Raw genomic sequence first — 11,917 nt, 5'->3', positions numbered from 1 at the left:
CAATCGTGCCCTCATGCGAGCCGCCAGAAATATGCACGGAAAGTCTATGTTGGCGTCTCGCGGTCGGTACGCTTGTGCGCGCGGCCTCAACTACAGTACATCCAGCTTCACACGAGCGTCACGCAAATACGTACGTGCGCTGCGAACGAGGCCTTTAGCACATTGGCGCGTGTAATTTGGTGTAACACTCCAGGCGGCTCGCTGCGGCGCTACTCCGCTTCATGTAACGGCTTCCATCTTGCTGCGCACAAAACTGGCACGATGCGATTGCGCCCGGAGGTTAGACCTGTCGGCTTATTTTCCGCCATCCTGCGGCACAATTTGGGGCAGTTTAGGCCACACCCCTTCTCTTGGCCAATAACACCCGTAAAAGTGGTGGAATTTACTCCAGAAAAGTGTCGCATTTTGAACAGTAGCTCCGCCCCTACAGGGCGGGCGCCGCGCCAATGTTTGGTCCCTCTGTGACCCGCGGAGACTTCACCCACCCTGCGCACACCACACCGCCATCTTCTTCCCCTCCACACTGTAACCCGTGATCCATCCGACCAGCTGCTTTCTCCGTTGCCCCAGGCGCCGTCCGCAGTGGGCGGGGTCACAGCGGCCGCCATGTCTTGTGTGATCGGCCATCATCACCAGCAGGTCCTACAGTCGCTCCTCTGATGGTTCGGACCGGCGGACGTATCAGTGCCCCTCGTGCGCCTGTTGCCGTCCGGCGCAGTTCACAATATCGTGCAGTGAACCAGCAGTGGGCGGATCCCTCGCACTAAATGGCGCCTCGCCGTCCGCTCTTCCTGCCGCTGCCTCGCCGTCCGCTCGCCTCGCCGTCCCGCTTCTCTTCCGCGTTTCAGATTTTTAAATCGATCCGTTTTTTGGCGCTCGGGTTCTCCTTCCCTCCCGTTATTTTTGCGGCGGCTGCAGCTCGTTTTCCGTCTCCGATGGGCAAAAAGGATCCGTTTTTTTACTGGAAACAAAAGTGCCGCCTCCCGCGCCGTTCCAGCGTGACGGCGGCTTTACACGGGCGAGCGCCATGTACGGCGCAGTTTTATCGTACTCTCGAATCCGTGATTTCTGTGTGCTGTCAGTCCGTGTGATATTTACGGGCGTGGCGCCCACGCCGCTGCCATGCCAGTTTAACCACCCAAAGCCAATGAGGGCCGCGTTCTCCGCAGCATCGTGTAAACACCGGCTGCGCCGCGTTCCCCGTCTGGTGGCGTCGCTGCGAATCGCCCGCTGCCTGCGGAGGACCAGAGGGTGATACAACGCGCGGGCGTGCGCACTGCGCCGATGCAGAACCTGTGCGACGGGCGTCTTCAGCGTGTTTCTGCGGACGCACACACAAACGTTTTCTCTCCGTTCCCAGCGCGTTTCACCGTTGTGCGGTTCCCTGGCAGCGTCCTCGGCGCTGTCCTCTCGTGGGTAGCAGGCGCGCTCTGACCGGTCGTCTGCACATCGCGGGTCAGTCACGATCGCGGCGATGCTTTGGCACCAGCGCTCTCCTGGATTCGGACATGGGGCGGCTTTTCGCATCTCGCTGGTTTGTACAGTAATCCGGTGACTCATTATAATACAAGAGGGGAACCGACCAATCAAATCAATGCTCTCATTGCAGAACCTCCGCTGGAGGCTGACCTGTCGCCATGACAACAGCCAGAATCGCTCTAGAGAAAAAGCTAAGCGCTGATTGGTTGCTATGGGGACCGTCGGTAGATCCATGCCGCGTCCTGATTGACTCCCCGCTTAGCTTAGAAGGTGACGGCGCCGCTGTACTCGGTCTATGCTGCCCTCTAGCGGCGCAGTGACGCATCGCACGTCTGTACCTGAATCAGCGCTACTAGACTCATGCGCACATCGTTTCTCCGGATAGTCGTATCACGTGAGTAATGAGCGGTGACGTTTCCTTTCCGAGCATGCGCACTGTTATTTGGTGGGCAGTCCTCTTCGCGCAGCCGCAGTTCTCACGAATCGGCAGTGTGAAGCGGCGGCGGGATGCTGGAGAAGAAGATATCAGGTGAGGAGAAGCCGCGGAAACCGGGGACCACGACCCGCGGAATGTCCGCTCCGCCCGAACCCCAGCATGTCTGCACCCTGCAGCATATTTCTGATTTCAGCCGCACTTAAGCAGCGCTGCTGATTAGAGCCACCTGATTGGCTCTTCGGCAGCACGTGACTACACAGCGTGCACGCGGATTGCCTTCAGCAGCCGTGCACTACACACTACAGTTAAGCAACACGGGGTTAGGGTTAACTAACCCTAACCCTAACCCCAACCCTAAACCCTAACCCCGTGCTGCTTAACTGTAGTGTGTAGTGCACGGCTGCTGAAGGCAATCCGCGTGCACCCCTGTGTAGTCACGTGGTGCCGAAGAGCCAATCAGGTGGCTCTAATCAGCAGCTCTGCTTAAGTGCGGCTGAAATCAGAAATATGCCCCCGGCGTGTCCGCTCTGCCCGCGTAGCTAATCCTGGGCTGTATGCTTCCTCCTGTTGTGTCTGGTGACGTCATGTATCTAACCCTCCCCCTGATGATGTCATGTCCCCTCCCCCGCAGTGCGCTCTAATGACCCCTCCCAGAGGCGTGTCTTGGACTCGGCCACGCGGCAGCGGCGCCTCAACCGGCAGCTGGAAGCTTTGGAGAAGGACAACTTCCAGGACGACCCGCACGCCAACCTCCCGCAGCTCAAGCGCCTGCCGCAGTTCGATGACGACACGGAGACCGGTGAGTGCTTCCTGGTAGTGGTGGCGGGTGGAGAGGAGAGGGACCCCTGCGGCGGGGGCTTGTCCTGGTAGTGGGCGGAGAGGGACCCCTGCGGCGGGGACTTGTCCCGGTAGTGGGGGGAGAGGGACCCCTGTGGCGGGGGCTTGGCCTGGTAGTGGGGGGAGAGGGACCCCTGCGGCGGGGGCTTGTCCTGGTAGTGGGCGGAGAGGGCCCCCTGTGGCGGGGGCTTGGCCTGGTAGTGGGCGGAGAGGGACCCCTGCGGCGGGGGCTTGTCCTGGTAGTGGGCGTAGAGGGACCCCTGCGGCGGGGGCTTGGCCTGGTAGTGGGGGGAGAGGGACCCCTGCGGCGGGGGCTTGTCCTGGTAGTGGTGGGAGAGGGACCCTTGCGACCGGGGCTTGTCCTGGTAGCGGGCGGAGAGGGACCCCTGCGGCGGGGGCTTGTCCTGGTAGTGGGGGGAGAGGGACCCCTGCGGCCGGGGCTTGTCCTGGTAGTGGGCGGAGAGGGACCCCTGCGGCTGGGGCTTGTCCTGGTAGTGGGCGGAGAGGGACCCCTGCGGCGGGGGCTTGTCCTGGTAGTGGGCGGAGAGGGACCCCTGCGGCTGGGGCTTGTCCTGGTAGTGGGCGGAGAGGGACCCCTGCGGCGGGGGCTTGTCCTGGTAGTGGGCGGAGAGGGACCCCTGCGGCGGGGGCTTGTCCTGGTAGTGGGCGGAGAGGGACCCCTGCGGCGGGGGCTTGTCCTGGTAGTGGGCGGAGAGGGACCCCTGCGGCTGGGGCTTGTCCTGGTAGTGGGCGGAGAGGGACCCCTGCGGCGGGGGCTTGTCCTGGTAGTGGGCGGAGAGGGACCCCTGCGGCGGGGGCTTGTCCTGGTAGTGGGCGGAGAGGGACCCCTGCGGCGGGGGCTTGTCCTGGTAGTGGGCGGAGAGGGACCCCTGCGGCGGGGGCTTGGCCTGGTAGTGGGGGGAGAGGGACCCCTGCGGCGGGGGCATGTCCTGGTAGTGGGCGGAGAGGGACCCTTGCGACCGGGGCTTGTCCTGGTAGCGGGCGGAGAGGGACCCCTGTGGCGGGGGCTTGTCCTGGTAGCGGGCGGAGAGGGACCCCTGCGGCGGGGGCCTGTCCTGGTAGTGGGCGGAGAGGGACCCCTGCGGCTGGGGCTTGTCCTGGTAGTGGGCGGAGAGGGACCCCTGCGGCGGGGGCTTGTCCTGGTAGTGGGCGGAGAGGGACCCCTGCGGCGGGGGCTTGTCCTGGTAGTGGGCGGAGAGGGACCCCTGCGGCGGGGGCTTGTCCTGGTAGTGGGCGGAGAGGGACCCCTGCGGCTGGGGCTTGTCCTGGTAGTGGGCGGAGAGGGACCCCTGCGGCGGGGGCTTGTCCTGGTAGTGGGCGGAGAGGGACCCCTGCGGCGGGGGCTTGTCCTGGTAGTGGGCGGAGAGGGACCCCTGCGGCGGGGGCTTGGCCTGGTAGTGGGGGGAGAGGGACCCCTGCGGCGGGGGCATGTCCTGGTAGTGGGCGGAGAGGGACCCTTGCGACCGGGGCTTGTCCTGGTAGCGGGCGGAGAGGGACCCCTGTGGCGGGGGCTTGTCCTGGTAGCGGGCGGAGAGGGACCCCTGCGGCGGGGGCCTGTCCTGGTAGTGGGCGGAGAGGGACCCCTGCGGCGGGGGCCTGTCCTGGTAGTGGGCGGAGAGGGACCCCTGCGGCGGGGGCCTGTCCTGGTAGTGGGCGGAGAGGGACCCCTGCGGCGGGGGCCTGTCCTGGTAGTGGGCGGAGAGGGACCCCCTGTGGCGGGGGCTTGTCCTGGTAGTGGGCGGAGAGGGACCCCTGCGGCGGGGGCTTGGCCTGGTAGTGGGGGGAGAGGGACCCCTGCGGCGGGGGCTTGGCCTGGTAGTGGGCGGAGAGGGACCCTTGCGACCGGGGCTTGTCCTGGTAGCGGGCGGAGAGGGACCCCTGTGGCGGGGGCTTGTCCTGGTAGCGGGCGGAGAGGGACCCCTGTGGCGGGGGCTTGTCCTGGTAGCGGGCGGAGAGGGACCCCTGCGGCGGGGGCCTGTCCTGGTAGTGGGCGGAGAGGGACCCCTGCGGCGGGGGCTTGGCCTGGTAGTGGGCGGAGAGGGACCCCTGTGGCGGGGGCTTGTCCTGGTAGTGGGGGGAGAGGGACCCCTGCGGCGGGGGCTTGTCCTGGTAGTGGGGGGAGAGGGACCCCTGCGGCGGGGGCTTGTCCTGGTAGTGGGGGGAGAGGGACCCCTGCGACAGGGGCTTGTCCTGGTAGTGGGCGGAGAGGGACCCCTGCGGCGGGGGCCTGTCCTGGTAGTGGGCGGAGAGGGACCCCTGCGGCGGGGGCTTGGCCTGGTAGTGGGCGGAGAGGGACCCCTGCGGCGGGGGCTTGTCCTGGTAGTGGGGGGAGAGGGACCCCTGCGGCGGGGGCTTGTCCTGGTAGTGGGGGGAGAGGGACCCCTGCGGCGGGGGCTTGTCCTGGTAGTGGGGGGAGAGGGACCCCTGCGACGGGGGCTTGTCCTGGTAGTGGGCGGAGAGGGACCCCTGCGGTGGGGGCCTGTCCTGGTAATGGGCGGAGAGGGACCCCCTGCGGCAGGGGGCTTGTCCTGGTAATGGGCGGAGAGGGACCCCTGCGGCGGGGGCTTGGCCTGGTAGTGGGCGGAGAGGGACCCCTGCGGCGGGGGCCTGTCCTGGTAATGGGCGGAGAGGGACCCCTGCGGCGGGGGCTTGGCCTGGTAGTGGGCGGAGAGGGACCCCTGTGGCGGGGGCTTGTCCTGGTAGTGGGGGGAGAGGGACCCCTGCGGCGGGGGCTTGTCCTGGTAGTGGGTGGAGAGGGACCCCTGCGGCGGGGGCTTGTCCTGGTAGTGGGGGGAGAGGGACCCCTGCGGCGGGGGCTTGTCCTGGTAGTGGGGGGAGAGGGACCCCTGCGACGGGGGCTTGTCCTGGTAGTGGGCGGAGAGGGACCCCTGCGGCGGGGGCCTGTCCTGGTAATGGGCGGAGAGGGATCCCCTGCGGCAGGGGGCTTGTCCTGGTAATGGGCGGAGAGGGGTCCCCTGCGGCAGGGGGCTTGTCCTGGTAGTGGGCGGAGAGGGACCCCCTGCGGCGGGGGCTTGTCCTGGTAGTGGGCGGAGAGGGACCCTTGCGACGGGGGCTTGTCCTGGTAGTGGGCGGAGAGGGACCCTTGCGACCGGGGCTCGTCCTGGTAGTGGGTGGAGAGGGACCCCTGCGGCGGGGGCTCGTCCTGGTAGTGGGTGGAGAGAGACCCCTGCGGCGGGGGCTCGTCCTGGTAGTGGGTGGAGAGGGGTCCCCTACGGCGGGGGCTGGTCCTAGTGGTGGTGGTAGCGGCAGCGGCGGGCGGAAAGCGACCCCTGGGGGCTTGGCCGCGTGGTGATGACGGGCGGAGAAGAGGGGTCCCCTGCGGCGGTGGCTTGTCCTGGTAGTGGTGGTAGTGGCGGGCGGAAAGCGACCCCTGAGGTGGGGGCTTGGCTGCGTGGTGATGGCGGGCGGAGAAGAGGGGGTCCCCTGCGGCAGGGACTTAGCCTGGTAGTGGTGGCGGGCGGAGAGGGACCCCTGCGTCCGGGGGCTTGTCCCACCATTCATTCTATTTCCCTTTGTGCGAAGTCTGTTTGGTGTTGATGGTTCGGGGGGCTCTTGGGGCGGCTCGGCGGTCTCTCTATCTCCCCCTATTGGGTTGCACTTTGAGTGCCGCTGGTCTCTTGTACTTGTGGAGATCGGCTCTATGACGCTTGTGGTGCCTCCTGTGGGTGAAACGCATCGGTCTCCTATACGGGAGTATTGCAGTTTAATTGAGCCCCTCAGGGAACCTCTGGCAGCAGAGTGCTGCTGCCCCCAAGTGGTAGGAAAGCAGAATGACTTGTAATTTTTTATATCTACTTAAAGGAAAGAAGAAAAAGAAGACGCGAGGCGACCACTTCAAGCTGAGGTTCCGCAAGAACTTCCAGGCGCTTCTAGAAGAACAGGTGAGGGCGTCCTATACCACCCCGCAGGGGAAGGGGCTCGCAGCACCCTCCTGTGTCGCCCTGTGGGGGGCGCCTCCTTGCTGTCCCCTCCTAACGATATGTCTTGGTCCTGCAGAACCTGAGCTCCACCGAGGGTCCTAATTACCTGACGGCTTGCGCTCTTCCCTCCAACTTCCCTCAGCGCCACTTCTGTTCCGTGTGCGGCTTCCCGTCTAACTACTGCTGCGTGTCGTGCGGTGCGCGGTATTGCTGTGTGAAGTGTCTGGGGACGCACCAGGAGACCAGGTGAGGAAGCTCCGCCCCCATAACATACCATATCCTGCAAATCAGGTGATCAGTGTGTGATAGGTGGGAGTCCGACCCCTGGGACCCCCACAGATCCTGAGAACGGGGCCCCCTAGTCTCTCTGTATGAATGGAGCAGCAGTCACATGTGTGCGTTGTACTCCATCTTACGTTCATACAAGGAGACTTGGGGGTCCCGTCCTTGTCAGCTGCGGGGGTCCCGTCCTTGTCAGCTGCGGGGGTCCCGTCCTTGTCAGCTGCGGGGGTCCCGTCCTTGTCAGCTGCGGGGGTCCCGTCCTCGTCAGCTGCGGGGGTCTCAGGGGTTGAACATTAACACCTAACTTGTGTGGAGGAGAGAAGCTGTTATGGCGGCCAAAGCAAACAAAGTCAAAGAAGACGAGGAGCGCTAATAATGTGCGGACTACAAAACGGAGAATGATCCCCCTAGAAAGTCTGTTTATTAACCCCTTAGGGACTACCCATATGCCTTTGTACGTCCTGGCTTTCTGGGCTTTAATCTTGATTTTGAGGAACACTTTGTTTTCCGGCACCGAGCCAAGATGCAAAGGCTCATGGGTGTCAGAATGATAGATCCCCCACAAATGACCCAACTGTAAAAACTACACCACTTGTAGTACTCACTGAGGAGGGTTTTGACCCCACCGTTTCTTTTAAGGAATTAAAGGGGTTGTCCCGCGGCAGCAAGTGTGGGTAAGCACTTCTGTATGGCCATATTAATGCACTTTGTAATATACATCGTGCATTAATTATGAGCCATACAGAAGTTATACACTTACCCCTCCGGTGCTGGCGTCCCCGTCTCCATGGCGCCGACCGAAGCCTTCTTCTCCCTCAATTAGACGCACTTGCGCAGTCTGCTCTTCTGTCCAGTTGAATGGGGCCGCTCCGTCGTGCTCGACCTGTGCGGCACAAGCCAGCCGGAGCGGCCCCTTCAGCGCAAGCGCGTCTAATCCAGGGAGAAGGCGTCTTCAGTCGGCGCCATGGAGACGGGGACGCCAGCACCGGAGGGGTAAGTGTATAACTTCTGTATGGCTCATATTTAATGCACGATGTATATTACAAAGTGCATTAATATGGCCATACAGAAGTGCTTACCCACACTTGCTGCCGCGGGACAACCCCTTTAATTCCTTAAAAGAAACGGTGGGGTCAAAACCCTCCTCAGTGAGTACTACAAGGGGTGTAGTTTTTACAGTTGGGTCATTTGTGGGGGATCTATCATTCTGACACCCATGAGCCTTTGCATCTTGGCTCGGTGCCGGAAAACAAAATGTTCCTCAAAATCTAATATTAAATTTGTACGTCTTCTAAATGGTTAAAAAAAGCCCTAAAGTTTTTCCAATGTGCTTCCAGAATAAACTAAACAGATGGAAATATGTGTCTTATGAAAAATGTGTGCGGTGTGTTTGCATGTATTTGATGGAGTTGAAAATGTGAAAAAACAGCAATTTTTAGCACCGCCAATATGTGGCAAAAAACATCAGAATCCCTTCGATCTGCAAAACCTTAACGGAGTTATTCTATGTTAAAGTGACGCATCAGATCTCCAAGAGGCGGCCTGGTCACTAAGGGGTTATCAAAATCCAAACCGCTCTTGCCATAAGGAATCGCTGGGGGCTGGATAGATCTGTGTCATTCAGACCGGTCTAGAAGGAACCTGGAAGCCCCCACGGCTTCACCCAAAGTTTAATGATTTCTACAAGACGCACGGAGATCCGGGGGGGGGGGGGGGGGGGTGTTCACAACTGAACGCACATGGAGGCGCCGGTGACGGAGCCTAAACAATGGGGGGGGGGGGGGGCCACACAGTCGCCTCTTCTCCCTCTTCTCTCCTGCAGCCAACAGTCAGGTTCTGCGAGGTCTGCGTAGAGGCGACCGTGTGCCCCCCCCCCCCCCCCATTGTTGAGGCTCCGTCACCCGCGCCTCCATCTGTGTTCAGTTGTGCCCGCGTCGGATCTCCCTGCCCCTTAGTGCCCCCAGTTTTAGTAGAAATCACTTAAATTTAGCTTTGGACGTCTATCCTGAGGGCGCGTGTAATTCAAAATAAGTGATATTTTCGAAGGGTTAATATGGCGGCCGCGGTCTGTGATTACGTGTTTTTGAGAGATGTGTCTTGTTATCACTACCCCACCCCCCTCCGGGCAGGTAAAACACTGCACACAGGCTGTTCGGGGCCGTCATTGGGACCTAATTGGTCATCGCTGCATCACCCCTCCCCTCCCCCGTTCCCGTCTCCATGAGATGAGAAGAGTGCAGTATGTAAAACACCGGACATTAACCCCTTCCACACTAACCGTAATAGAAGGGGTTAATCGCCTACAGGTGATTGTATAGTATAGGGTTTTCCAGGCAGCGCCGGATACACCGGGGAGCGGGGCAGAAGCGGCTGTCCTGACCCCCTGTGGCCGGCGCTTGTAATTGCAGCTCCCACTGATTTCAGTGAGCCCCCCCAGCTTGCAGTTACACGGGGGTCAGAGCAGCGGCTTCCGCTCCGACCCCCTATGTACCGACGCTGACGGGCGCTGCCTGGTAAACTCCTTATAAATGTCATTTATGGTGCCCTCTGTAGCGGGGTCATGCCGACTTTGATGTGTGCGTCCGCCCCCTCCAGTCATGTGTTACACCCGTTAACCCTCACCCCGTGCCGCACCGCCGGCGGCAGAAAGACATTTACATTGCTCAGAAACGAGAAATCTTTCAAATGTGCTTCCAAAATGCAATAAGCTGGGCTTTAGATCGGCCGGCGGGCGGGCGGGGGCGTCCGGCATAAGGAAGCAGAAACCACTCCTTGTGAGCATTGGGGAGTCTATTATAGGTGAAGGTGATGAAAGGGTGACTGCGGCCGGGCAGGAAGGGGTTAAGAGTTAGCATTAAAGAGCCAATTAGGGTGTCTTATTTTTGGGGTTAATGGAGATATTTAGGAGGAGAGGCGCGGCACCCTACAGGATGGACTCCTAATCCCCAGTCGGCCCCTGCTGATGGCAGCCTTTAACCCTTCCTTCTCTGTCTTCCAGATGCCTGAAGTGGACGGTGTGACGCTCCGCCGGACGTGGAACTTGTGTAAATAAGGCGATGTGTAAGGATAGTGTGCTTATAGTTAATAAACGTTCCTGTTGTATCTTGGGGTGTTTGGGGGAATCACTGACTGGAGCCGCGGGCGCCGCTGATCGCTTAGATCTTCCCTGCTTCCCTCCTCCTAATAGACATTGGGCCACATTTACGTAGAAGCCGTGTTTCATACCGCGATCTTAATGCTCCTGGAGTAACCGAGACCAATCTATTAAGAGGGCCACACCCCTTTGTCCGTCTGTGCGCCAAGAGTCAGATCTACAACAGAACTCATAAATTATAGTACATTTGTTTACACATAATCCCCCATCTGGTTAAGTTCCTCAACCTTTTTATATTTTCTGCTTGTTGTCAGTGAATGGAAACATTCTAAGGTAGAAAACTCTCCTGTCCGTGATCTGTAAGCGCTGCAAGGCCCATGGCAGTGTTTGGTAGAGCTCGTCTTGTAAGGCAAGGGGGGTGCGGCTGTCCCCACATGAGGCAACAAGTTTGTTGTCCGCTCGGTCTGTCTCAGCTGATTGTGGGGATCGTCCATCTTTCCATGATGAGCAGCAGTAGGAGATGAATGTCAGATGTGGACCTGAATTCATGTGCTTATGGCTTGTGGCGGTGTCTTCTGGTGACCATATGTAAGCGCCTCATCTTCAGTTCCTGGTAGTTGTAGTCCTCCATCTTGTTGCTGGACGTTTGTAGGATAAGCTGTCAATGTTTTACTGGTGGAGATATAATGTTCCTAACTTCACCTTCTGGGAATGTAACTCGCTTCTAGCCCAGTCTCCTTTCAGTCATAGAATCATAGACTGGTAGAGTTGGAAGGCTCCTCCGGGGTCATTGGCTCCTCCGGGGTCATTGGCTCCTCCGGGGTCATCGGGTCCGACCCCCTGCTCAGTGCAGGATCACTTAATCATCCCATCTGTCCAGCCTTTGAAGACTTCCATTGTAGGAGAACTCCCCACCTCCCGTGGCAACCTGTTCCACTCATTGATCCCCTCACTGTATAATATCTAATCTGTGCCTCCTCCCTTTCAGTTTCATCCCATTGCTTCTAGTCTTTCCTTGTGCAGATGAGAATAGGGCTGATCCCTCTGCACTGTGACAACCTGTTCCACTCATTGATCCCCTCACTGTCTAATATCTAATCTGTGTCTCCTCCCTTTCAGTTTCATCCCATTGCTTCTAGTCCTTCCTTGTGTAGATGAGAATAGGGCTGATCCCTCTGCACTGTGACAGCCCTTCAGATATTTGTAGACCGCTATTAAGTCTCCTCTCAGCCTTCTCTTCTGCTAAACATTCCCAGATCCCTTAACCGTTCCTCATAGGACATGATTTGCAGACCGCTCACCATCTTGGTAACTCTTCTCTGAACTTGCTTCAGTTTGTCTATGTCTTGTATAAAGTGGGGTGCCCAGAACTGGACCCAGTATTCCAGATGAGGTCTGACTAAGGAAGAGTAGAGGGGGATAATGACCTCCCGTGATCTAGACTCGATGCTTCTCTTACATCCCAGAATTGTGTTTGCCTTTTTGGCTGCTGCATCACATTGTTGACTCATGTTCAGTCTATGATCTATTAGTATACCCAAGTCTTTTTCACATGTGCTGCTGCTTAGCCCGATTCCTCCCATTCTGTATGTGCCTTTTTCATTTTTCTTGCCCAGATGTAGGACTTTGCATTTCTCCTCGTTAAATACCTTTCTGTTAGTCGCGCCCACTCTACAAGCTTTTCTAGATCTTTTTGAATCCTCTCTCTCTTCCCTAGTGTTAGCTATCCCTCCTAGCTTTGTGTCTTCAGCACATTTGATCAGTTTCCCACAATTCCCTCCTTCAGATCATTTATAACAATGTTGACCAACACTGGGCCTAGGACAG

General features: G+C 59.5%; 1 protein-coding gene across 1 annotated transcript; it reads left to right on the top strand.

The window, feature by feature from the left end:
* Positions 1-1,891: 1,891 nt before the first annotated feature.
* Positions 1,892-10,098, top strand: ZNHIT1 (zinc finger HIT-type containing 1). Its single transcript, XM_066593894.1, has 5 exons — positions 1,892-2,008; positions 2,547-2,714; positions 6,596-6,675; positions 6,791-6,960; positions 9,995-10,098. The coding sequence occupies exons 1-5, from the start codon at positions 1,987-1,989 to the stop codon at positions 10,014-10,016; spliced, it is 462 nt and encodes a 153-aa protein (XP_066449991.1). The 5' UTR covers positions 1,892-1,986; the 3' UTR covers positions 10,017-10,098.
* Positions 10,099-11,917: the final 1,819 nt, after the last annotated feature.

This window comes from Eleutherodactylus coqui, chromosome 2 (genome assembly GCF_035609145.1).
Source record: "Eleutherodactylus coqui strain aEleCoq1 chromosome 2, aEleCoq1.hap1, whole genome shotgun sequence".
Lineage (NCBI taxonomy): Eukaryota > Metazoa > Chordata > Amphibia > Anura > Eleutherodactylidae > Eleutherodactylus > Eleutherodactylus coqui.
This window is presented reverse-complemented; position numbering and strand designations above follow the sequence as displayed.

Coding starts and splice junctions, on each gene's coding strand:
- ZNHIT1 (XM_066593894.1), top strand. CDS start 1,987: ATGCTGGAGAAGAAGATATCAG. Junction 2,009..2,546: donor GCTGGAGAAGAAGATATCAG/GTGAGGAGAAGC, acceptor CCTCCCCCGCAG/TGCGCTCTAATGACCCCTCC. Junction 6,676..6,790: donor AGGCGCTTCTAGAAGAACAG/GTGAGGGCGTCC, acceptor TTGGTCCTGCAG/AACCTGAGCTCCACCGAGGG.